The sequence below is a fragment of the Anomaloglossus baeobatrachus genome, chromosome 4 (genome assembly GCF_048569485.1).
Source record: "Anomaloglossus baeobatrachus isolate aAnoBae1 chromosome 4, aAnoBae1.hap1, whole genome shotgun sequence".
NCBI classification, from domain to species: Eukaryota; Metazoa; Chordata; class Amphibia; order Anura; family Aromobatidae; genus Anomaloglossus; species Anomaloglossus baeobatrachus.
The window spans coordinates 668,282,103-668,304,571 of record NC_134356.1 but is presented as its reverse complement, the minus strand read 5'-3'; the positions used below and the strand labels follow the sequence as shown (position 1 = coordinate 668,304,571).

The 22,469-nt window shown below is 40.5% G+C and overlaps 1 protein-coding gene across 1 annotated transcript; it reads left to right on the top strand.

Annotated features, from left to right (window-relative positions):
• Positions 1–837: 837 nt before the first annotated feature.
• LOC142304355 (phospholipid phosphatase 3-like) lies at positions 838–22,016 on the top strand. The gene is made up of 7 exons (XM_075346659.1): positions 838–1,051; positions 3,547–3,704; positions 5,905–6,179; positions 10,758–10,815; positions 14,532–14,708; positions 18,481–20,671; positions 20,714–22,016. Exons 1-6 carry the CDS (start codon positions 892–894, stop codon positions 18,574–18,576), a joined length of 924 nt encoding a protein of 307 aa, XP_075202774.1. The 5' UTR covers positions 838–891; the 3' UTR covers positions 18,577–20,671; positions 20,714–22,016.
• Positions 22,017–22,469: the final 453 nt, after the last annotated feature.

The window sequence follows — 22,469 nt, the reverse complement described above, 5'->3', positions numbered from 1 at the left end:
CCGGCGCTCCGAAGGGACTGCCATCCCGCCGTTATCTACCCGTGGCCAGCTCCGCTGGTGGGGAGCGACACCATCCCGGCTGCCATAACACCTGCCTCGGAGAGGAATTCTGCAGCAGCGGCTACTCCTTGGCCGCATACCACAGGTGTCTTCATGACAAACTTTCCCCAACATCCCACTTTCCTCACCATTTACTGTACGCCTCGGGGCAACGGAACCGGGAAAGGCCACCCATAACATCACCTGACCCGACCCGAAACGGCTCAGCAACGAGTAGGTTAACCCCTTGCCCCATGGGGCGCTACACAACCACAGGGTCCCGAGAGGTTGGGGGGCCCATTTCTACCTCTAAAGTAGAAAATTGCTCATGGGCTGCAAAGGGCCCATATATTGTTCTTGCAAATGGGGCATTTTCTGTCTGTGTATGGGACTATTATGTAATCTAAATTTTGGGAATTAGGGAAGCCTTCAATGAGTAATTTTTCCAATGATGTGATTAGGCTATATGACTATACATTCACTTGCTCGCTCGTGTACCCGCTTGTCTACGCTTCTTCCCCCTCCAGCGTTTCTTAAGTTCAAATCCAATCTCAAGAACATATGGACGCTCCTAGATTGCAGGGTCCCGTAGAGATGACTTTAGGGTGTGGACCTCTCCGGGCTCAGATTTTAGCTACATTATTCTCTTTTCCTAAACAGTTATCTCTCTTCCTCTCTTTCCTTCCAATGTCTGTCTCACCCCCTCATACAACCCTCCCAGCTCCTCCTTCCCTTCCTCTCGCTCTCTTAACTGTCTCTGTTCTCTGCTGACAAACTCAGAAGCCTCTGTGATCAGAGGAACACACACACAAGAGGCCAAGGCTGTCCCACTTCTATTACCGAGCCGGCACAATGCATCTCACACCCGGAGGAGCACCGGACTGGTGTCCAGACCCCAGAGTCCTCAAGGTCACGGTTGGGGGCCACTGTGCCCACCGGGAGCCCAAAACCAAAGTCAGCAAAGGATCCAGAAGGTCGCTGGTCTTCCTGGACTTGCTGTGCCTATGTGTGGGTACGTACGTGCCCGTCATTGTGCCATACACTTGTCTTTTGCAGCGCAGGAAATATTTGGAAACTGTATTGCCAATTTTTTGTTTTTCGTGAATTACTTAACTTTTATTTCTACTTCTTAGAATTTTTTTTACAAAATTCTGGACTTTAAATTATATTTACTACATTTCTTTTACTAAGTTTCTAAACTTTAAACTATATTTCAAGAATTTATGATTTTTAAATTATATTTCCTATATTTCCTAAAAGTTTTTTAGGAATTTCTGAACTTTTCAATTTAATTCCTGGACTTCATCAGGAATTTTCCTGACTTTTTAAATTAATTTTCTATTTCATGCACATTTTTTTATTTCCTCATATTTATCTTCCATTTGCTAGACTTTTATAATTAATTTTACTTTACTTTAAACTGTATTTACTGAATTTTTACCACTTTTTATTCATATTTTATGTGTTGATTGATGCTATTGGTAACGTATGAGGAAGGCGAATAGTCATATATAGGTTAGGATCCATTGCAGAGTCCAATCAGTTCCCACAGCTCCTCCTGGTTTATCTTTTGTATTATTGTTATTATTATTATTATTATTATTATTATTATTGCATTTTTATCTACTTTACACCTTATATATGAATGAAGGTTCCTTAGGTTCCTTAAAGATCGATCATTGACCAGATCCTTTAAGTAGATCCTTGGCCGTGGAGCATACTTATGCCCTGTTGGCCAATCACATGTTTGTCCATTAAGACAAGATTGAAGTGTAGGTTGATCTTCAAGACTAATAATCATTTTCTAGATTTCAGGGTATAAAAATGATAGGGTGTTCTCTTCATTGGTGTTGTTAAGTCGTACCCCATTCTTGAAGAGGTGAGCATACCACTTGTTCATCTTCTTCATCCTTTGGAGCAGAAGAAGGATGGTGTAACTTTTTGACTGGTGGTACAACATTGAGATAGTGCCATCAGGATGGAGGAGGCAAAAGGGTATCCTCTCCATTGGTGTTGTTAGATTGTGCCCGATTCTAGAAGAGGTGAGCATGCGTCTTTTTCATCCTTTGGAGGACAAGAAGGTTGGTGTTTCTTTTTGACCGGTGGTACAACATTGAGATAGTGTCACCAGGATGGAGGAGGCAAAAGTGTATTTTCTTCATTGGTGCTGTTAAATCGTACCCCATTCTAGAGGAGGTGAGCATGCCACTTGTTCATCTTCTTCATCCTTTTGAGCAGAAGATGGTTGGTGGTGTTACTTTTTGACCGGTGGTACAACATTGAGATAGTGCCACCAGGATGGAGGAGGCAAAAGGGTATTCTCTCCATTGGTGTTGTTAAATTGTGCGACATTCTAGAAGAGGTGAGCATGCCACTTGTTCGTCTTCTTCATCCTTTGGAGAAGAAGAAGGTTGGTGCTATTTTTTGGCTGGTGGTACAACATTGAGATTGTGCCACCAGGATGGACGAGGCAAAAGGGTATTCTCTCCATTGGTGTTGTTAGATTGTGCCCCATTCAAGAAGAGGTGACCATGCCACTTGTTTGTCTTCTTCATACTTTGGAGAAGAAGAAGGTTGGTGCTATTTTCTGGCTGGTGGTACAACATTGATATTGTGCTGCCAGGATGGAGGTGACGAAAGGGTATCATCTCCATTGGTGTGGTTAGATTGAGCCCCATTCTAGAAGAAGTGCGCATACGTCTTCTTCATCCTTTGGAGGAGAAGAAGGTTGGTGTTACTTTTTGACCGGTGATACAACATTAAAATTGTGCTGCCAGAATGGATGGGGCGAAAGATTATCCTCTCCATTGATGCTGTTAAATCATGCCCCATTTTAGATGAGGTGATCATGCCACTTGTTTGTCTTCTTCATCCTTTGGAGGAGAAGGCTGGTGGTACAACATTGAGATAGTGCCACCAGGATGGAGCTTGAGATGACCTCCTCACTTTTATATAAGCTTTATCTCAATAATTTATTCTATATTGGTGTATGGATGTCCTATTTTTGAATGTTGCAGAGTAGTGGAGTATTTGACCCATTAATCACTTCCGTGAGAACAGAAGTTGCCTAAAATTAGAAAGTAGCTGCCGATAAGCTGACACAGTGGTCACCAGTAATCTCAACCACAAATGATCCCACAGTGTCCGGCATTCTTTACCACATGCTTTAGGTTCAGCCTAAAAGATTGGTGTCACGATTACACACAGAGACATATATCGTATTACTAGAGGGAGTGGAACATCAGCATTTCACATCTTGGTTTTATAGTTTAGGACTCACTCAGACTTTGACCCTTCTGTAGTTTTACAAGTGTCAGGCCGGAATAAAGAATAGAAGCCAACGGTGAATGTCAAATAACCAAGACGGTTACATGAGATTTATTGGAGTCTGACAAATGGGTAAAAGGTTACTTGGCTGGTGTCTACAAGTAGTCTCATATTGTAGTCTGAAGTCTGTCTGTCTTGGGTTTATTAGTAGTAATTCACACTGTGACTTTCTTATTACAGTCTCCATCCCCTTCTTGATCTGTGAGCTGGGTTTGGTTCCTCCCGTGAATCGTGGGTTTTTCTGTGATGATCACAGCATAGACTTTCCATCTATCCGGGAGGAAACTGTAAGCGACACCATGCTGATCAGCCTGGGTATTCTCATCACTGGAGTCACGGTACGTCTGATCCTATATGGGGGTCATCAGTTATATTTGAAGCAGTTATTATAAAGTAGGGTTTACTAAATTATAAATCAATCTAATTAGTGTGAGGTGGGATACTAATAGACATCTTTACTGTCTATGATGCCTTTATGTTTGTCATTAATTTCACACTACAACTCACACGATTAAATTCTCAATATAGTCCCAACATGGTTTTCATACCATACTTTACTATAGTCCAAATTCCATAAAGTTCTGACCATATTCCTCACATCATGAAGTCCTCCTCACCATAATCGTCATACGAAGAAGAGCTCATCATAGTCCTCACTCCATAAAGTTCGGAACATATACCTCACACCATGAAGTCCTCCTCACCATAGTCCTCATACGAAGAAGAGCTCATCATAGTCCTCACTCCATAAAGTTCGGAACATATTCCTCACACCATGAAGTCCTCACCATAATCCTCACATGATGAAGAGCTCATTATAGTTCTCACTCCATAAAGTTCTGACCATATACCTCACATCATGAAGTCCTCACTATAGTTCTCATATGATAAAGAGCTTACCATAATCTTGACTCCATAAAGTCTTCATCATAGTCCTCACAATATAAAATCCTGACCATAGTCCTCATACTATGAAGTCCTCATCATAGCCCTGATACCATGATGTCCTCACTATTATCCTCCAACAATGAAGTCCTCACTATGAGCCACACAACATGAACCCCTTACCATAGTGCTCACACCATGATTTCCTGACTATAGACTTCACACTACAAAGTCCTCATCATACTCCTCACATCATGAATTCCTCAATAGCTATAATCCTAACATCATGAAGCCATCACCATAACCATCACCCCATGAAGCCCTCACTTTAGTCGTCACACCATGAATCCGTCATCATAGTCAACACACCATGAAGTCCTCACTTCATAAAGTGTCATCATAGTCCTCACTCCACTCCACAAAGTCTTCACCATAGTCTTACACCTTGAAGTCCTCATAATAGTCCTCAGACCAAGAAGTCTTCTCCATTATCCTCACTCCATTAAGTCCACATGATAGTCCTCACTCCATGAAGCCCTCATCATTGCCCAAGACCATGGAGCCCTCATCATAGCTGTCGCTCCATGAAACCCTCATCATAGTCCTCACATCATGAAACCCTCATCATAGTCCTCCCTTCATGAAGCCCTCATCATAGTCATCACTTTATGAGGCTCTCATGATAGTCATCATGCCATGAATCTCTCATCATAGTCCTCACACCATGAATCCCTCATCATAGTCCTCACATCATGGTACATCATGAAGCTCTCATCATAGTCTTAATATCATGAAGCCCTCATCATAGTCCTCACATCATGAAGCCTTCATGATAGTACTTACATCATTAAGCCCTCATCATAGTCCTCCCACTATGGAGCCCTCATCATAGTCCTCACACCATGAAGTTCTCATTCCATAGAGAGTCATTATAGTCCTCACTCCATAAAGTCTTCACATAGTCCTCACACCATGAAGCCATCATCATGGTCCTCACATCATGAAGCCCTCATATAGTGCTCACATCAAGAAGCCCTCAACATAGTCCTCACGCTATGAAGCCCTCATCATAGTCCTCACATCATGAAACCCATAGTCCCAATACCTCAAAGCCCTTACTGTCATCCTCACACTATGAAGTCCTCATCATAGTCCTCACACCATTAAGTCCACATGATAGTCTTCACACCATGAAACCCTCATCATTGTCCTCACACCATGAAGACCTACCTCTTAATAGTCCTCACACCATGAAGCCCTCATCATAGTCTTCACACTATGAATCCCGTAGTCCCCACACCAGGAAGCCCTTACTATCATCCTCAAGCCATAAAGTCCTCATCATAGTCCTCACATCATGAAGTCTTCATCACACATTTCAAAACATGTTTCCTGAATCGCCCATCTACCTTCTTTTTCTTATGGTGACACTAGGTATTCTTGGGGACAAATCTTGGGGACCTGTGATGGTTTTGATATTGATTGACTAAGGTTAGAGCTCCCCTTTGAATTGTATATAACTAGAGTAAACCACAATATATAGACCCCCCCCAGGTAGTTTCTTGACAACTTCATATCTGCTACATCTGCCCATGGCGCTTGTTTGTCACAGCTGTCGGCATTGACCCTCATGATGTTTTTCTTCTCCTTTAGATTGTACTTGGAGAATGTCACCGGGTCAGCCGACAGCGCAGATCGGATTCCTGTCCCAGGGACGGCTACCTGTCCAGCATTTACCGCCAGGTGCTTCCTTTCCTATTTGGCTCGGCTCTCGGACAGTCACTGACTAATGCAGCCAAACTGAGCGCAGGTCGACTAAGGCCAAACTTCCTCTCTGTGTGTAAGCCAAGAGGTCTGAACTGTACCACCGGCGAGTATGTGGAGGACTACACATGTACGGGGATGCTGAGTGCCGTGACGGAGGCCAGGTGAGACTCAAGGAATTTGGCTGAAAGCCCAGAGGCCCTGAGCTTCCCCTCTCGTAAAGTGTTTATCACTGTGAAAAAAAGAGCTCAGGGGGAATATGGTGGGGGATTTTCAGAGGGCATATCTAAAAAAAATTCCCTTTAAAGTAAAAAAAAATATTGAGTCATACTATTAGAAGCTGAAAACAAGCATTTCCAATGGTACAATAATTTCCCTTTAAATTCCGGAAAGGGTTCTTTACAGTAAAAGATGTAAAAGTTTAATGTTTACTGCTTTTACAGAACTTTTTCTTTCCACATATATACATAATATTAGCACCACATATTGCATCAATATTGTCATCCAAAGATAAATAGTTCTGGTAATGGGTTCTTTACGCTAAAAGTAGTAAATATTAAACACAAGGCGCAAGAGTCTTTAAATTTACCAAAGTATAGAAATACCCCATAGACACCGTGATACAAATGTATAAAACATTTTATTTTATAGTGCACAGGGTATTACAGTACATATAATTTAACAATCATGAAAAACCAGATTGAGTAGGTGAAGGAAGAGGGGAGACCCCCACGTGACCCAGGAATTATATCAAAGTTGTGTCGGACCTGCTAAACCAGATGATTACAACACTTAATGTGGCAACCTGATAACCATAAGGATAATCCTATGTAGGGACAAAAACATCCACTGGGCAGCTAGTACCAGAACCCATGGCCTGGGCCTATGGCCTTAAATCAGGTCATAACTCAAAGGGCCTATATATAAAGCTGCACAATGGACGGAAAAACCCACTAAGGCACTGTTGTCACTCAATACCAATTTCCCAGAAAAAAAGGGGTAAAAAGTGCCCAAGCAGTATCATGTAAGTCAATCATTAATGAGGCATACAGGCTTACCACAAACAGTTAAAGCGTCCGAGAATCCTGGAGGGCACGTGGGGACCGACGTCCCAACACGTGTTTCGTCACAATGCTTCGTCGGGGGACGATGATGAAAAGTAGTAAATATAAATTATTTTAAAAGGAAAACAGCTGAGTATATATAGAAACCTGTCACAACAGAATCATTACATAATGAATCTTATTAAAAGGAAGGAAATCTGTCATTGTAGTTAATTGTTTGTAAGTAGAAGGTTCTTTACATAAAAGCAGTGAATAGAGGTTATATAATTGTGGAAACATCATGGCATCGATAAAACGTAATTTAAAACAAAATTTTACTTACAACTTATAAAACTTAAAATTGCAACTATGCTTATATCTAATGAGAAGTTGTCATTGTGATGGGTTTGTTATTAAAAGCTGAAAGAGTTCTTTACAGTAAAAGCTTTAAATATAAGCTATATTATAATATTAAGATCTTTGAATTGATATATTCAATTTACTGCGTTAAACAAAAGAAATCTGCTCTAGTTATTGGTTGCTTGCTATCGATAGAAAGAGTTTTTTGCACTAAAAGCAGTAAATACATTTGACAAAGTGGTAACACACCTTGACGTCTACAGAAAGATGTTACTGAGTGTATAAAATGTAACAATAGAAGCATTTGACATCTTTGCTATAGTGTAAATGAATTCTGACCTGTCTATTTAAGGGTTCTTTGCACTAAAAGTAGTAAATACATTTTACAAAGTGGTAACAAGCCTTGACATCTACAGAAGATGTTACTGAGCATATAAAATGTAATAATAAAATAATTTGTCATCTTTTCTACAACATAAATTAATTCTGTACTGTCTATGTTAGGGTTCTTTGCACTAAAAGCAGTAAATACATTTTGCAAAGTGGTAACAAGCCTTGATATCTATAGAAAAATGTTACCGAGTGTATAAAATGTAACAACAAAAGCACTCGTCATCTTTGCTATAATGTAAATGAATTCTGACCTGTCTATTTAAGGGCTCTTTGCACTAAAAGTAGTAAATACATTTTACAAAGTGGTAACAAGCCTTGACATCTACAGAAGATGTTACTGAGTATATAAAATGTAATAATAAAATAATTTGTCATCTTTTCTACAACATAAATTAATTCTGTCCTGTCTATGTTAGGGTTCTTTGCACTAAAAGCAGTAAATACAGTTTACAAAGTGGTAACACACCTTGACATCTACAGAAAGATGTTACCGCGTGTATAATATGTAACAACAAAAGCACTCGTCATCTTTGCTATAATGTAAATTAATTCTGTCCTGTCTATGTTAGGATTCTTTACACTAAAAGCAGTAAAATAATCTAATATCTTGCCTAAACATGAAAATGAGGCAGATATGATCAATAATGTTTTAATCAGTTCTATTTGCAAACATTTGTAAATATTTCAGCATAAAGGAGGCCTCTGTCTGGGGGGTTTGTTGACCTTCCCGCATGGTGCTCATTACATGCAGTAATTGCCACTGTAATAATCATCCTGTTCTTAAAGACAAACACGTCTTTGTATAAGACAGTCATCAAACTGAAGGAAGCCTAAGAAAAGGGGAAGGGGGATTCTAGAAAATGTATAGTGACTGATTGTACTCCTGGAAAAAAAAACTTCTATGTAGCCCAAAAATACATCACCAGAAGCAATGGCCGCTCCGCAGAGATGTGCGGGAAATGAGGAAGCCATTATCAGGGGCTAATAGGGCTGATTGGAGCGTGCAGGGTCACCATTCTCCCTTCCCTCTGGATTAGTAAGGGTTAATCCACGGTTGATGATTAAACTTTCTAGCTAGATCACTGCCTATGAACTGTTTGAGTTAGTTTTGTTTTTTTGTGAGTACACCAGACGTTTTTACCAGAGAACCATAAAACATTGAGGCTGAGAGAACAGGAAACCATAGGGTTAAATAGAAAATCTCAGCATAGAGAATCTGACAACCAAGGTGGACCCAGAGACAGTAACCTCAGAGGTTCTCTACTAGGGGTTAAGTTCATTTATGTTCCTGAAGTATAATAATAATAATAATAATAATAATAATAATAGCAGCAATAATAATAATAATAATAATAATAATAATAGCAACAATATATCATTAATAATAATAATAATAGTAATAGTCATAATAATAGTAATAATAGCAATAATAATAGTAAATAATAACATTAAGAATAATAGTAGCAGCAATAATAATAGTAATTATTATTATTATTAATATCCTCAATAGCAATAATAATAATTAATGATCTAATAATACTAATACCAGTAATAATAATAATAATAATAATAATAATAATAATACCAGTAATAATAATAATTAATAACAACAATAATAATACTAATATAATAATAATATTTAATGCTGCTAATAATAATAATAATAACAACAACAATAATAATACTAATAATCATATAGTAATAATTTAAAACACTAATAATAATATTAGAAATAACAGTATTAATGAATAACATTATTAATAATAATAATAATATTAAAAGCAATACTAGTACCAATAATAGTAACAATACACATAATAATAGTAATAATAACAGTAATATAATAATTAGTAATAAAACTATTAATAGTAGTAATAATAATAATTGAAGTAATAATATCTATAATAGTAATAAGTATATTATTATTTTTATTATTAATAATAATAATAATAGTAGTATTAATAATGGTAATAATTATAACAATAACAATCACAATAATAATAGTAGTAAAATAATAATAATAACAACAATAAAATCAATAATAATAATAATAATAATATATAAGCTTTGTTCTGAGAACAAGGCTCCATAGATTGGAATACAGTTACAGTTTCGGGAGGGGGGGGGAACGTTGTGGGACCACTGCACCATGGATTAGGTTGGATCTTCATTTGTTTTATTGAATTGGTGAATGAGGGATAGTGTAGGGGAGTCTTTAGTCAAATAAACTATTTATTTTCAGTGTGTGCGTGTTTTTTAACTTTACACTTACTGGTTTAGTAATGGGGGTGTCTGATAGATGCCTCTCCATTACTAACCCCTGGGCTTGATGGCAACTGACATTACACAGCTGAAATCAACCCCTCCAAAATATTTCCCCAATTTCTACTGCACTAGGGCAATTGACAAGAACCAGGAGTAGCGCCAGAAGTGGCCCAGCTAATGGATGAGCCACTTCTGTGGTGACTGCGGGCTGCTATTTTTAAGCTGGGAGGGGCCAAATAGGTATGGCCCTTCCCACCCCAATAATACCAGCCCCCAGCTGTCTGCTTTACCTTTACAACATTTTCAGCTGTCAATGCCTCAGTGCAAAGGTAAAACAGCAGACTATTTTCCTGAAACAAAATAAAACTACAAGTAACATTTCACTTCTACCTGGAAACTTTTCAGTTTTTAATGTGGAACTGAGAAATCACTTGATACAGAAGGATGATTATCCACCCTTTGCACTGGGATCTGTTTCTTATCAAGAAGATCCTGGGATTTGCCCCCACTTTTTAGCTTCTTTCTGTAGATGTGTGTGTTATGTAGATGCATAGATATAAGTGCAGTCTGGCGCTCAGACTCGTCTCCTCTCATTGCTTCTGTACAGGACACTGGTGAGGTGTTTTGCGTTGTACATTACACAGGTGAGATTATTAACAGGCCACATATCTTATCTTTCAGGAAATCGTTCTATTCGGGTCACGCGTCCTTTGCGATGTACTCCATGTTATACCTCTCGGTGAGTATATGTGTGTGTATAGATATATGTATGTAGGGTATATAGGTCGCGTCTGCTCTGATGGTGGTTAGATGGAGGAGGAAGCGAGATATTAAGCAAATTACTCAGCTCCCGTCTAGAAGAGGACGGTGGTTTTGTGGGTTTTATTTCTAAGTAGCAATTATCTGCACTAGTAATGATAGAAAACTCATAAATAATCCCAATAATGCCACAGTGAGGAGACTATAGCGTACAGATGTAGCAGAGCTCAATGCCCCTGCTTCTCTTTCTTTCTTTCTTTCTTTCTTTCTTTCGGTATTTACATCTTTCTTTCTTATCTTTTTTTCTTCCTTCCTTCATTTCCTTCATTTCATTCCTTCCTTCTTTAGTTCCTTTCTTTCTTTCCTTCCTTCCTTTGCTTTCTTTCTATTTTCTTACCTTCCTTCCTTATTTACATCTTTCCTTCCTTCTTTCCTTTGATGCCTTCCTTGCTTTCCTCCTTTCTTTCCTTTCTTACTTTCATTCTTCCTTTGTTTCCTAGTTTCCTTCTTTTTTCCTTCTTTCTTTCTATTTTTCTTTCCTTCTCTTTCTTTCTTTCTCTGTACTTGTTTCTTTTTCTTATTATTTTTTCCTCTTTCTTTCTCTTTCTTTCTTTCTTTGTTTTTCTTTCTTTCATACTTTCTCTCTTTCTCTTCCCTTATTTTCTTTTTCTTTATTTCTTTCCTTCTTTCTTTCTTTCTTTCTTTCTTTCTTTCTTTCTTTCTCTTTCTTCCTCTCTCTTTGTTTTTCTTTCTTTTTCACTTTCTCTTACCTTCTTTTCATTTATTTTTTCTTTCTTTCTTTCTTTCTTTCTTTCTTTCTTTCTTTCTTTCTTTCTTTCTTTCTTTCTTTCTTTCTTTCTTTCTTTCTTTCTTTCTTTCTTTCTTTTTCCATAAGTTCTCAGACACCCTGTTGTCTCCTCAGTATTACATTAGGGTAATTCTCCTAATTTCCAGTATGTAATGATGATGTGATACTTCCCCCTCTGTAGACTGGACGGCTCCAAAAATAAAAAAAATACAGAAAAAATTAAAACAAAAATTAATAATGTGACTTCCTCCTCACAATCTTCTTAGGCCGCCTCTGACATGACTTAGCAATAAATATTGTAGTGTAAGAAGTGTGACGCCGGCTGTAGGGGCACAGAGTGCGGCCCGGTGACTAGTCAGCGAGTGACCGAGCAGTGAGGGTGACTCAGGCAGATTGTGCAAGAGACGTTCCTCATGGTGGCGCGTGTTCTGTATATGTAGCCTATAATATCCAGGAGTCATGCTGACATAATCAGTGCTGCATATACCATATATCATGTCCGTTCTTATAGAGGTCACCAGTAATCTGGTTGAGATTAGAAATCGGCATAGCTTCTCCAATTTGCCAGCATATTTAAGTAGGATAACATTTATTTGACGCAAATCAAATGTGTGTTATGAGACTCTCCACACCTCAGAGAAATATGAATGAATATATATATATACTTACCAAGCCCTGGCTCTAACTTGTCCCTTCACGCAGCTCACCACCCAATTCTCCATGCAGCTTGCTCCCTCTTGCTCCATCCACCCAATTCTCCATGCAGCTTGCTCCCTCTTGCTCCATCCACCCAATTCTCCATGCAGCTTGCTCCCTCTTGCTCCATCCACCCAATTCTCCATGCAGCTTGCTCCCTCTTGCTCCATCCACCCAATTCTCCATGCAGCTTGCTCCCTCTTGCTCCATCCACCCAATTCTCCATGCAGCTTGCTCCCTCTTGCTCCATCCACCCAATCCTCCATGCAGCTTGCTCCCTCTTGTCTGTCATCCCCCAATCCACCATGCAGTTTCCTCCCTCTTGTCTGTCATCCACCCAATCCTGTATGCAGCTTCCTCCCTCTTGTCTGTCATCCACCCAATCCACCATACAGCTTGCTCCCTCTGGTCTGTCATCCACCCAATCCTGCATGCAGCTTCCTCCCTCTTGTCTGTCATCCACCCAATCCTGTATACAGCTTCCTCCCTCTTGTCTGTCATCCACCCAATCCACCATACAGCTTGCTCCCTCTGGTCTGTCATCCACCCAATCCTCCATGCAGCTTGCTCCCTCTTGCTCCATCCACCCAATTCTCCATGCAGCTTGCTCCCTCTGGTCTTTCATCCACCCAATCCACCATACAGCTTGCTCCCTCTTGCTCCATCCACCCAATCCTCCATGCAGCTTCCTCCCTCTTGTCTGTCATCCACCCAATCCTCCATGCAGCTTGCTCCGTCTTGTCTGTCATTCACCCAATCCACCATGCAGCTTGCTCCCTCTGGTCTGTCATCAACCCAATCCACCCTATAGCTTGCTCCCTCTTGCTCCATCCACCCAATCCTCCATTCAGCCTGGTCTGCCATCCACCCAATCCACCATACAGCTTGCTACCTCTTGTCTGTCATCTGTCACTAGGCCTCACTCGTTGCCATGATACCGGCCTTACCTGTCCTTCTGCACAGCTAGCTTATTCTGGTCCAGTCTTCTTTCATCATGGTGTTCTTCGGCAACTCGAGCTTTCACAAGCTGTCCTGATATCAACCTCTCCTGCTCCTCCGCGCAGCTACCCACCTTGTCCCTCTGGTCCAATTATCCGCCTTCACAGTGTCCCTTGGTGGCTCTGGTGTTCACTAGGCTTCACATGTCATCAAGATGTCTCTCTCAGCTGCCTTTCCATGCAACTCCTCATCCAATCCTCAACTCAACTGGCTCCCTCTGGTCCGGTCTTCCATCTTCACAATATTGTTCAGCAGCTCCGCTGTTCACTAGGCCTCATCAATTGTCTTGATATCACCCAGCTCCCCACCCAATCCTTCACTCAGCTAGCATCTTCTGTTCCTGTCTTTTACCTTCACAATATTCTTTGGCAGCTCCTCTGCTAACTCGGTATCACGCATTGTCATAATGTCGCTCTCACCTGTTCCCCCATGCAGCTCGCCACCAGATTCTCTGCACAGATATCACTCTGATCTTTCATCTTTACTTTTACTTTTTGGCGCTTCCTGTACTATCTAGGCCGTGGATCACACACTAGGCCACATGGTGTGGTGCATGTCATGATATTGTTTGAGGCCTAGTCAATAACCCACATCATGATTACAAGGCCTCACTTGGTGACTAGGCCTCACTCGATGTCTAGGTTTCACTCGATGTTTAGGCCTCACTCAATGTTTAGGCCTCACTCAATATTTAGGTCTCACTTAATGATCAGGCCTCACTCAATGTCTAAGTCTTGCTCGATGTCTAGGTCTTGCTCGATGTCTAGGTCTCGCTCGATTTCTAGGCCTCACCTGATGTCTAGGCCTCACTTGATGAGTAGGCCTCACTCAATGTCTAATCCTCACTCGATGTCTAAGCCTCACTTGATGAATAGGCTTCACTTGATGTCTATCTATTGGTTCATCCCTAGTCACCAGCTAACCCCTGCATGACTTTTAAAGAGGTTGTCCAACTGTTGGGATCTTCAGACATCAGATTTACCATGGCAATAAATTTTCATTTTTTCTGCAGTGCCCCCCCCACTGGTGAAATTAAGTATTGCACTGTTCTCATTAAAATCAGTGTGTTGTGTGTAAGGCATGGCCAGTCCAGAGACAGATATGCTCTTTGTAGCCGGTTTCCGCTCTGTATTAGTATGTGAATTTAAGTTTTGTAATGTGAACAGCCCCTGACGCTCTGTGTCTCTCCCCAGTTTTACTTGCAGGTGCGGTTCACCTGGCGAGGGGCCCGGCTCCTGCGTCCTCTCGTTCAGTTTGTCTTGATTCTTGTGGCTTTGTATACAGGACTCACTCGGATATCGGACTACAGACACCACCCTTCTGATGTAGCTGTTGGGTTCCTACAGGGGGCGCTGGTCGCTTACTGGGTGGTAAGTACACAATGATTAATTAACAGTGTGGTCAATGGCCATTAGTTTAATTTGTTTATGTGAGGATTTAGGGAGTTTTACAAATTAGGGAAATCTAATTGGCCTGGTGACTACCGCCGCTCAGCCCCCTCCTCCAGCAAGGTCAGCACAATGCCAGTCTGCTGCCAGCTGAGCGCTCCATCCAGAGCCGGTCTACATATACAGCCGCACAGTCCTCCCTGCCAGATCAAATTACCCAACCCAAGGCCAAACCATAACTACAGCGAGGGCAGAGAAGGGTGAAGAACACGTCACTTCTAGTACAAATATGATAGTTTCCTAAACAAATGTATTCAGGTAAAGAATGTAGTAATGGTATAGACAAATAAATGGATAGATAGATAGATAGATAGATAGATAGAGGGATAGATAGACAGATAGATAGATAGATAGATAGATAGAGGGATAGATAGATAGATAGATAGATAGATAGAGGGATAGATAGATAGATAGAGGGATAGATAGATAGATAGAGGGATAGAGGGATAGATAGAAAGATAGACAGATAGATGATAGATATGTCGCGGGCGGGGAGGAGGGTGTCAGCACTGCGCTCACCCCTCTGCTCGGGTCCGGCTGCTGCTGCTCAGTGGTGGCTCGAGCGGTGGGCCGGATCCCGGGGGTTCTCGAGCGGCGCATCTCGCCCGTGAGTGAAAGGGGATTGGTTTTGGGATATAGTCTATTGTCCGTGACGCCACCCACGGTTGTGGTGACTTGTTAGCACCACCGCTGCTCGATATGGGGAACCCGGGAGTGGTGATGTGGAGCAGCCAGTTGTTGTGTTGCCCCTCCGTGGGTAGGGGTTGGTGATCCCGGGGCCCAGTGATGAGGTGGGAGATGCAGGGCCTGGTGGGCGCAGGGACGCGGGGGCAGCGCTGTGCCTTCCGGCACTGTGGTACTCACTCAGCCTGAGACGGTGACACAATTCTCGGTAAACACATGGCTGGAAAGACGGTTCCCACGGACGGCTGCACTTGCTCTCCCAGTAGGTAACGGTGATGTCCCTTTGACCTGCACCTAGTGTTTCTGTGTTGGTAGCGATGGGTTCCCACCGGTAACCCGCTCCCCGGCTTGGATATGGGCCGGAGGAGCCCTACTTTGCTCGCAGACGCTGGCCCCGAGGAACTGGTGCCCTGGCGGTGGCGGTGTTCCTCCTTAATGGTTGGACTTTTGCCTTCAGTCGGGACTTGGTTGTTTGGAGACAGACGTCCCCTTCACTGACGGATTTGGCAAATTATCGCGACTCATAGTCTTGCAAGGGGTCCGAGAGGCCCCTGCCCTGGTGCTGACTGTCCTTCGTATACTGCTCCAGACCGCCGGGCCACTACCCGTCCGCGGTCCTTCCAGCAACTTCCGAGCAGTCTCCCCTGCAGACGATCACCGCTGTTGCTGACCTTGCTGAACCTGTCCTGCACTTAGCCGGACCAACTTCAGGCCTTTCTACCCTCACTTTTACTCTTTTCTTCCTTGCTCCACTACCACTTCACTTTCACTTCACTGTTTACTCCTTCCTCACTCTAGCTCTTCCCTGAGCTGACTCTGTTCTTTCCACTTCTACCTCCAAACTCTATCTTGCCTCCTCTCACTTTCACTTCCCTCACTTGACTCCCTGGTTCCTCTCGCCTCCAGGGCTGTGAACTCCTCGGTGGGCGGAGCCAACCGCCTGGCCCACCCCCTGGTGTGAACATCAGCCCCTGGAGGAAGGCAACAAGGATTTTAGTAGCTTTGGTGTTCCTAACTGGGATGTAGGGTGTGGTGGTGCGATGACCTGTGACCCCTGGCTTGCCCAGGGCGTCACAGATAGATAGAGGGATAGAGGGATAGATAAATAGATAGAGGGATAGATAGATAGATAGATAGATAGAGGGATAGAGGGATAGATAGATAGATAGATAGAGGGATAGAGGGATAGATAGATAGAGGGATAGATAGATAGATAGATAGATAGATAGATAGATAGAGGGATAGATAGATAGATAGATAGATAGATAGATAGATAGAGGGATAGATAGAGGGATAGATAATAGATAGAGGGATAGATAGATAGATAGATAGAGGGATGGATAGATAGATAGATAGAGGGATAGATAGAGGGATAGATAGCTGGAGGGATAGATAGATAGATAGATAGATAGATAGATAGAGGGATAGATAGAGGGATAGATAGATAGATAGATAGATAGATAGGGATAGATGATAGATAGATAGATAGATAGATAGATAGATAGATAGATAGATAGATAGAGGGATAGATAGATAGATAGAGGGATAGATAGATAGATAGATAGATAGATAGATAGAGGGATAGATAGAGGGATAGATAGATAGATAGATAGATAGATAGATAGATAGATAGATAGAGGGATAGATAGATAGATAGAGGGATAGATAGAGGGATAGATAGATAGATAGATAGATAGAGGGATAGATAGAGGGATAGATAGATAGATAGATAGATAGATAGATAGAGGGATAGATAGAGGGATAGATAGATAGATAGATAGATAGATAGGGATAGATGATAGATAGATAGATAGATAGATAGATAGATAGAGGGATAGATAGATAGATAGAGGGATAGATAGATAGATAGATAGATAGATAGAGGGATAGATAGAGGGATAGATAGATAGATAGATAGATAGATAGAGGGATAGATAGATAGAGGGATAGATAGATAGAGGGATAGATAGAGGGATAGATAGATAGATAGATAGAGGGATAGATAGATAGATAGATAGATAGATAGATAGAGAGATAGATAGATAGATAAAGGATAGATAGATAGATAGATAGATAGAGGGATAGATAGATAGATAGATAGAGGGATAGATAGATGAATGGATGGATGGATAGATGGATAGATAGATGGATAGATAGAGGGATAGATAGATGTGGATACATAGATAGATAGATAGATAGATAGATAGATAGAGGGATAGATAGATGTGGATACATAGAGGGATAGATAGAGGGATATATAGATAGATAGATAGATAGATAGATAGAGGGATAGATAGATAGATAGATAGATAGAGGGATAGATAGATAGATAGATAGAGGGATAGATAGATGTGGATACATAGATAGATAGATAGACACATGATAAAACCACAACATAAAGAACAGATCTAAATTTAGTCTGGATAATATATAAACACTTGATAACACTGCGCCCTCCGCCCGCTCCTTTTGTCCTGAGTGTTTTTCTGCAGTGGGAATCGGAAGTCTTGTCTAAATGAAGAATAGGTGAATATTCCTGGTGTTGTGGATTGTGCTTCGGCCGCTGGCAATGTGAGGAGGGGGAGGGGTGCGGAGAGGGCAGGAAACATCTGTATATCCTGCCTCACTTTACACAAAGGACACTCACTGTCAGGCCCCGGCCGCTGCTCCAGCAGCACAAGCAGATTCTACAGGGCACTATATATATATATATATATATATATATATATATATATATATATATATACATTTTCTTTTTGACTTGTTGATGCCTAATGGAAAGCAGCCCTACATGATAAAACCTTTGCCCTATTGTACCTAGTGGTGAATGGGAGGAGCATGACACATGGACTCCACAGATAAGAGTCCTGCTCCGCCCCTTCAGCTCGTGCTCCGCCCCTTTAGGTTGTGCCCCGCCCCTTCAGCTCATGCTCCGCCCCATTAGGTCCTGCGCCATTAATCCGCTGTGTAATAATGAAGTACCTTTCTTTTATTTTCTGTATCTCGCCAGGCCTTCTACATTTCTGACATGTTTCGAACGAAAAGCATAAAGCCGGTCTCCATCCCTCCAAGACCAGAGAGCCCGGAGACATTCACCAATTGCTAGGTGCCACCATCGTTGCCAGATACAAAGAGACGATGCCCGTAACATCCCCGTGGGATGTGTAAAGGAGAACGCTCCACAGGACTGGACTGTGCCCGCAATCCTATAACACTGCGGGGACTGTGGAGTTAAGGGTCAGTAGGAAGGAGACCAAGAAACGTCAGATATCCAGATAAAGAAGGGAATGGATTACGAGATATTGGATTATGCTGGATTATGAAATATTCTGGATTAATGGAATGACAGAAAATTCTAGAAAACAACCATGCTACCTACTTCTGAACCACAGACTATTTGCCCTACTTATTGCGAGGACATTTCTGAAGCACACAGCGATTCCAGACCAGAATCTGTATTTTTGCACTTATTTGCTGGACTATTAGAAATGTCGAATTATCAGTGAATTTACTATGAAAAATCACTTTCTCTTAATCTACGATTCTATTTTCCTGTTTCTAGCAGGGCTGATGACTAGTAGGGCTGATGGTCCAGTAGACAACTGAACGGTCAAATTCCTATAGGAGTCACTTCATAGGTTTCCTTTAGGCATATCAAGTAAAACACAAAAGTTTATGAGCTAAAAGTCAGAAGCCAGTGCCCCTAGTTAAGGGAGAAAAAATATTAGAAGCTGCCGTCCTTTACCTTACAACATAATGTATTAGTTATATATGTTAGGTTGACTTTTTCACATAATTACTTCTAAAGATCAGTAGCTAGTGACTTTAGATCTGTAGTTAGTGCCTCACAACAGAAACTTCTGAAAAAGGAAAGTTAGTCTCTATATACAAAGAAATTTCATTATAAATGTTGTCAAATTGAAGCCATCTTACAAATGTAACCTTATACTAGACCAAAAGATCAGTAGCTAGTGACTTTAGATCTGTAGTTAGTGCCTCACGACAGAAATTTCTGAAAAAGGAAAGTTAGTCTCTATGTACAAAGAAATTTCATTAGAAATTTTGTCAAATTGAAGCCATCTTACAAATGTAACCTAATACCAGACCAAAAGATCAGTAGCTAGTGACTTTAGATCTGTTTTAGTGTCCCAGGACAGAAACTTATGAAAAGGGAGAGTTAATCTATAACTATAAAGGAATTTCATTAGATATTTTGTCAAATTGAAGCCATCTTACAACTGTAACCTAATACTAGATCAAAAGATCAGTAGCAAGTGACTTTAGATCTGTAGTTAGTGCACCATAACAGAAACTTCTGAAAAAAGAAAGTTAGTCTCTATCTACAAAGAAATTTCATTATAAATGTTGTCAAATTGAAGCTATCTTACAAATGTAACCTAATACTAGCCCAAAAGATCAGTAGCTAGTGACTATAGATCTGTAGTTAGTGCCCCATGACAGAAATGTCTGAAAAAAAAAGTCAGTCTCTAAGTACAAAGGAATTTAATAAGAAATTTTAACAAATTGAAGCCATCTTACAAACGTAACCTAATACCAGACCAAAAGATCAGTAGCTAGTGACTTTAAATCTGTATTAGTGCCCCAGGACAGAAACTTATGAAAAAGGAGAGTTAATCTCTAACTATAAAGGAATTTCATTAGATATTTTGTCAAATTGAAGTCATCTTACAAATGTAACCTAATACTAGACAAAAAGATCAGTAGCTAGTGACTTTAGATCTGTAGTTAGTGCTCCACGACACAAACTTCTGAAAAAGGAAAGTTAGTCTCTGTGTACAAAGAAATTTCATTATAAATGTTGTTAAATTGAAGCCATTTTACGAATGTAACCTAATACTAGACTAAAAGATCAGTAGCTAGTGACTTTAGATCTGTAGTTAGTGCCCCATGATAGAAACATCTGAAAAAAAGAAAGTCAGTCTCTAAGTGCAAAGGAATTTAATAAGAAATTTTAACAAATTGAAGCCATCTTACAAATGTAATCTAATACCAGACCAAAAGATCAGTAGCTAGTGACTTTAGATCTGTATTAGTGCCCCAGGACAGAAACTTATGAAAAAGGAGAGTTAATCTCTAACTATAAAGGAATTTCATTAGATATTTTGTCAAATTGAAGCCATCTTACAACTGTAACCTAATACTAGACCAAAAGATCAGTAGCTAGTGACTTTAGATCTGTAGTTAGTGCCACAAAGGCTCTGCCCTGCAAATTAGTCTTGCAGGGCAGAGCCTTTGTAAAAGAATGTATTGTATATGCTAAGCTTAACTGAAGACATAATACCCTACATATAGTTTTGAAAAAATCCAAAGGCAAAAGATCAGGAGCAAGGGACTCATGTAATGGAAGAAATTTTACAAGAAGAAAAGGTAATCTTGCAGAGCAGACCCTTTGTAAAAAAATGTATTGTGAATTTTAAGGTAAACTGAAGACTCCATACCAAAAGGCAAGAGATCGGGAGCAAGTGACTCGTGTAATGGAAAACATTTTCACATTAAGAGAAATTAATCTTGCAGGGCAGAGCCTTTGTAAAAGAATGTATTGTATATTATAAGCTGAACTTAAGCCGCTGTACCTTACATATTGTGTTCCAAAGCATCCAAAGGCAAAAGATCAGGAGCAAGGGACTCATGTAATATAAGACATATAAGACATTTTTACATGAAGAAAAGTTAATTTTGCAGATCCGAGCCTATGTAAAAAAATTTTATTGTATATTGTAGGTTAAACTAAAGACTCAATACCAAAAACCATAGGATCGGGAGCAAGTGACTTATGTAATGGAAAACATTTTCACATTGAGAGAAATTAGTCTTGCAGGGCAGATAAGAATGTATGCTATATTGTAAGCTAAACTGAAGATGTAATATCTTACATGTTGTGTTCCAATACATTCAAAGGCAAAAGATCAGGAGCAAGTGACTCATGTAGTAGAAGACTATCTTACATGTTGTGTTCCAATACATTCAAAGGCAAAAGATCAGGAGTAAGTGACTCATGTAATAGAAGACATGAGAAGTTAATCTTGCAGAGCAGACCCTTTGGAAAAGAATTTATCGTACATTGTAGGCTAAACTAAAGACTCAAAGCCAAAAGATCTGGAGCAAGTGGCTCGTGTAATGGAAAATATTTTCACATTAAGAGAAATTTGTACTACAGGGCAGAACTTTTTTAAAAGAATGTATTGTATATGCTAAGCTAAACTGTAGACATAATACCTTACATATTGTGTTACAAAACATCCAAAGGCAAAAGATCAGGAGCAAGCGACTCGTCTCATCAAATGGACTATATATGAAAAGTCAATGACCACTGTCAGAATTTTCCAAAAATTCAAGCTACTGGAATGAGAGAACTAAGTGAATAACATAGACTTGGTGTTTACAGCCCACCCCTCGAATTCCGCTGTGTTACGTACTGCTATGAACTTATCTCCAACCGCTGGCCGATTGGGATGATTGAAAAACACTTGATTACATTTTTATATTGAGAGATTTTCTGTTCCTGTATTAAAGTATCATTATTAATCACTGCTGTCATGACTCAGCCTTGTGTAAATGCCTGGAGGGGTTGCAAATGCATGGGATCGTGGGAGGGGGTCATTTTTGGGGCTTTCATATTTGCCTGTGGCTCATTCTGTATGTGCATAGCTTCCCACTCACATCAGTGCAGAACAGGTGTGAACACGTAGGAAGGTATCGGGGACTTCACTGTGACTTTGGTTTTCACGCTTCAATCACTTTCAATGTTTCTTTGTTTTGAGACTTTTCCTTTTTGCTCAATTTAAGGCCACAGTCGTCAGCGTGATCGCTCCAGCTATCCATGATGCTGACGGCAGGGAAGAAACTATTTTTGACCAATGTTTCTAAACTTTGTGCCATTCCAAATGTTAGACATCAAGAGGTATCAGGGACCTTACACAAGGGTGGACCTAGAATCGTCAGGACCCGTGTTTTGAATTTAGGCTCTTGCATTAATAG